At 34.7% G+C, this 5,292-nt stretch overlaps 1 protein-coding gene across 11 annotated transcripts in view; it reads right to left on the reverse strand.

Annotated features, from left to right (window-relative positions):
- Window positions 1–5,292, reverse strand: part of Fip1l1 (factor interacting with PAPOLA and CPSF1) — a 76,243-nt gene that overhangs the window by 6,727 nt on the left and 64,224 nt on the right. For all 11 annotated transcript variants that reach the window (XM_008833330.3, XM_029563619.1, XM_008833336.3 and 8 more), the window contains one exon: window positions 1,733–1,946. In XM_008833330.3, coding sequence (XP_008831552.1) covers window positions 1,733–1,946 — 214 coding nt within the window. The remainder of the gene's footprint in view (window positions 1–1,732; window positions 1,947–5,292) is intronic.

The raw sequence follows: 5,292 nt of genomic DNA on the forward strand, positions 1-5,292 counted from the left end.
TACATTCAAAAGAACAAGGTTTCAGGTATTCAATTTCCATATTTATTCCTTCTTAAATCTAAAACTACCCAAAGGTATACATACTACTTTTACTAAAGAAGGAATTTATTTAATTAATTTTACTATGATACATTGGCTCAGGATAAGAAACCATTATGGTTTAAAAAGAAGATCTAATTTGAAGGGCTGTAGAAGTGGTTGAGAAGATGAACAGAAGTTAGTGAGACTGAGGAGAATAATGCAAACCACCAGCATGTTGCTACAAATATGAAGTATCGAGCAGCACTGGCTGCTCTTGCAGAGGACCTGGGTTTGGTTTCCAGCACCTACATAGCAGCTAATAACCATCTATGTAACTCCAGTTCCAGGATATCTGACACTCTATTCTAGCCTCCATCAGCAACACATGATCAAAATGTACTTACATTCATGCAGGCAAACCAATACACATAAAAATAAACAAACAAATAAACAAACAAACAAACAAACAAATAAATAGATGGATAAAAAAAAAAAAAGCTCCAGAAGAAATGTGTAAGTCTTGTCTATGCTTCAAAGATTTCCTGGCAGTTTACATTCTACTCTGGGAAATCCCAGCACCCAGCAGTAACTTTCCATAACTAAAATGAGGGAAATGTGCAGTTCCAATATTTACAAAAAAGTAAATCCTTAACACACGGCAAGATAATTCACTTTTACAAATGCTCTAGCAAATACGTTTTAAAGTCCACAATCCTTTCTCAGCATATGTTGAACAAGCTGCGTCTAAATGAAAGAGTAACATGTAAAACTAGAAGTCAGGTGAGGGAAAGCAGGTTTGGTGTTCTTCCATGGAACAGAAAACTGAAGTTTTTAGTTCCCAGCTGTGTTGTCTAGAAAAATATGTTCAAGTCCTAACTACTGGGATCTCTGCATGTAACCCTATTTAGAAATAGGGCTTTATATAAGTTAAGATAGGTCACAGTGATTAGGCCTAATAGATGGCCACTTGGTTTCTAAGTGCTTAACTCTGCATGTTTAAACAAAAGCGCTAATGGTAAACCCTGATTTCTCATAACAATATTCATCCATGAATACGTTAATGAGGGATGAGCTACTCCTCCATCATATTAACAACATAGCTCATTGTACTATTTTCAAACCTCCAGAATATTATCTATGATAACTAAAATCAGGATAAACTCTTGAAAAAACATTTAAGATATGTATGGGCATTAAAAAAAAGTCTTTATAAATATTTAAGCTTACATGTGTTGCAAAAAAGATTGATATGGTAATTACTATTTGAGGACTGTGGCACAAAAATGAAAATTCAAGCACAAAAAGATATTTTCAACTGCTAAAGACAGCTTATTTATGCTTTTCAAAAAATGGATGCTGATATTCGGTAAACTACAATATTTTTAATTCAATGTACATTTAAAGTGATTATTTTAAAAGAATACATTACAAATTATGTATTATCAACTAATTGTTTTATATGACAAGACATTTGTGAGGGAATATATAATTCTATTAAAGGATGGTTCAGTGAACAGCACAGCCTAAAGATTGCTGCTTTGGTAATGGGGATCCTCTAAGAAGAAAACAAGTAACTTTAAAATGGCTTCCTGAAATACATTGATGCATCATGCCCTTTCCAAGTAAATCAGAATTCATTTCCTCACACCAAATATAAACTTGAAAGTATACATGATATATATGTATACCAACTCCTGCACACCCAACAAACCTGTTGAAAACACTTGGTGTGGGACTGTGATCGCGCTCCCTCTCTCTCTCTCTGGTACGTTCTCGTTCTCTATCCCGGTCTCGATCTCGCTCTCTGTCTCTGTCTCTTTCTCGATCTCGGTCTTTCTCTCTCCTTGCATAATAATCCCACTGCTTGGTGGTGTCCACAAGACTAGGCCATGAAGGAGCAGAGCCAGTAAGATGAGGAAAGGCAACTAAAGGAAAAAAAAAAATTAAAAACAAAAGTAACGTACTTGAAAAGCAAATATACCCAAAACACACACAAGAAGGCTATTATTGTAATAGAAACCACTTTATAAATATCTCATGGTAAATTATCCGCAATATTGAAGGGAGATGCAACAAATCTCCAAAATTTAGTATGTCTGAGACTCTTCACTTGGAAAGAATAGGAATTAAACCAGAATTATACCAAAAATACACTGGAACAAGTTTTAAGTATTAAGAGGTAATAAAACAACAAAATAGTATCTTAAAAGCTTGGTGGGGCCGGTGTGGCTAGAGATGGCTCAGGGGTTAAGAGTACTGGCTGCTTTTGCAGAGGACACAGGTTCAGTTCCCAACACCCACATGAGAGCTAATAACTTTCCTAAACTCCAGTTCCAGGGGATGTGATGCCCTCTTCTGACCTCCTCAGACATTGCATGACATGGGTACATTCAAGCAAAACAGTAATACACATAAAATTTTTTTAAAAGCTTGGGCGAAGCTGACAGGGAGGGCATTTGCTTAGTGTGCATGAGGTACTGGGTTTCATACTCAGTACTACACAAACAAAACAAAATCATATTTTAACAATGAAATAAATATACCTGTAAACCATGAAGGAAAATTATTCTAGAAAGACTATTTAAGATGACAAAAATAGTTGAGCAACTAAATAGTAATTATATATGCAAATGCAATAAAAAATACTATTCTGTGGTAGAAGCTTTCTTTAAGAATGAAAATAATGAACCACAAAATAAGTTACAAGAGAAAAATTAAGAAATCCCACAGTATCTGTATTGATTAAGAAGGAGATGCTGGGTGTGGTGGTGTATGCCTTTAATCTCAGCACTCAGGAGGCATAAGCAGGTGGAGGGATTGAAGTCAACCTGAGCTACAAAGCGAGTTCGAGGCAAGCTGTGGCCTTAGGGAGACTCTGTCTCAACAACAACAACAAAAACAAACAAAAAAAATTGCACAAACAAACAACAATATTAAGTATGCATAGTACATTTCAAGAGTAAGCATTATAAAAACAAGAGAAAATAGGCTGGAGAGATGGCTCAGCTGTTAAGTGTACTGACTGCTCTTGCAGAGGACCCGGGTTTGATTCCCAGCACCCATATGGTGGCTAACAACCATCTGTAACTCCAGTTTCAGGGGATCCAACACCATATTTTGACCTCTGCTGGCACTGCATGCACACAGGTGCACTTACACATAAAATAAAAAAAGAATAAAAAAAAAAAAGAAAAAAGGGTCTTTTTAAAAATTAAAGAACGACAAAAACCCCTCAATTCAGAAAGTCTTAGGTCAAAAGAGGGCATGGGATTCCCCTGGAACTGAAGAAATACATGGTTGTTAGCTGCCACATGGGTGCTGGAAATCGAAACCTGGGTCTTCTGCAAGAGCAGCCAGTGCTCTTAATCACTGAGCCATCTCTCCAGCCCCAAGTTCAAATATCTTAATCACAATTAAAAAACACTGGTTAAAAGACAGGTGTTGTTGGTTTTTACTTTAAAAACTACATTCTGAACGCAGACATAAAAACACATAGGTTGAAAAGATAAAACAGAAAAAAAGGATGACACTTGAAGAAAGTAACTGCAGCTCACTGAAATATAATAAATTTAAACTCTAGGTCTCTAAGTGCCTTAAATTTAGAACAATGATGGAAATGCAAGTAGGAATAGAAAATTCCAAACTAACCATGGCAGACACTTTTCTCAATTACTGACAAATTAAATACAGAGATTTAAAAAAAATCAATATAGGTATTAATAGAATTTAACCAAAAAGTGCTCATAACAAAAACTATCCAAAGGTTAAGTACTGATAGATATCATTTTCTACAACCATGTCATTTAAAAGTCAAATGTAAAACTTCGAATAATCTTTATCTGATTCTTGTATTTTCTGATTACTCCTAGGTACAATAAAATCATGAATGTGAATCACTGGGAACTAAGCAAAAGACAAAAATAAAACATCAGAACTTTAGGCACTTACACTATTCTGAAGAGATAATCCTGAAACTCTAGAAAAGGCTACAAATTAATGAGCTAAACTTCTAACTTAAAAACGTGTAACAGAATGATCTAACATAAGGAGATAAAGAAATGAAATCAAGAAAACAGAAAAATTTCCATACAATAGGAAAAAGCTGGTTTCTGAAGACTAGACAAAATATGGCAATCTTCTAACAAGGTTCAAAAAAAGAAAACAAAAACAACATCAGAACTAAAAAGAGACTACAAGTATACATTGGAAAAATTAAATAAAGAGAACATTACATTCTTTTTATACTAAGGCATGTTAAAACATAGCTGAAGTGGAATGACTCCTACAAAAACAAAACTTAAAATACTGACCATGTGAGCGATGCTAGTAAAGATACTAAATACGTTCAGTAATTTAAAAATCTTCCCCGAGTCAAATGTCTTTACAGGTGAGTTCTAATAATTATAAGGTATAGAACATTCCAACACTACTCAAACTTCCAAAGATTAAGAGATGTGTGTTTGGGGGCAGGGTAGGGAGGGTAGGAAGAGAGAGAAAATATGAGAATTTCCCATTTTCTCATGTGGTTTAGAAAACCTTGATACCAAAACCAATGCAAATAAAGGAAAATCATAGGCTAAATGTATGTAAACTTAGATGTCAAATGATAAAGGGTAATCAGTAATGACCAACATAGGTTAAGCTCAGCAGTCGGCAGAAGCTCAATATTGACAACTGTAGAAATTTAATTTCTCACATTAAGCACTGAGAAGAAAAACAATTATGAGCACCTCAAAAAACAATTGATAAAATTCAGTATCCATTCAGTTTAAAAGACCTTGAATAATTAATTATGAGAAGGGAATTTCCTTAATCTCATGGATGAGTCTATTAAAAACGAAGCAATTAAAATTTAGAAGGACTTGTTGGCATATACCCAAAGAACTCATCCTATTGCAGAGACATTTGTACATCCATGTTTGTTGCTGCTCTTTTCACAATAGCTAAGAGATGGAAGCAACCTAAGTGTCCCTCAATTGACGAGTGGATAATGAAAATGTGGTTCATATATACGATGGAGTTTTACTCAGCAGTAAAGAAAGATGAAATCATGAAATTTGCAGCTAAATGGATGGAACTAGAAACTGTTATACTAAGTGAAATAATGCAGACTCAGAAAAAAAAGAGACATATGTTCTCCCTTATATGTGGATCTAGAACCAGACTCTGATAAATAAGTATGCAAACAGACATAACTCCAGGAACCAGGACAAGGGTAAGGAAACAGTGAGGTAAAGGAAAAGAAATAACCTGAAGGAGAAGAATAGTAGG

The sequence above is a fragment of the Nannospalax galili genome, unplaced genomic scaffold (assembly GCF_000622305.1).
Source record: "Nannospalax galili isolate Female #2095 unplaced genomic scaffold, S.galili_v1.0 scaffold433, whole genome shotgun sequence".
Taxonomy (NCBI): domain Eukaryota; kingdom Metazoa; phylum Chordata; class Mammalia; order Rodentia; family Spalacidae; genus Nannospalax; species Nannospalax galili.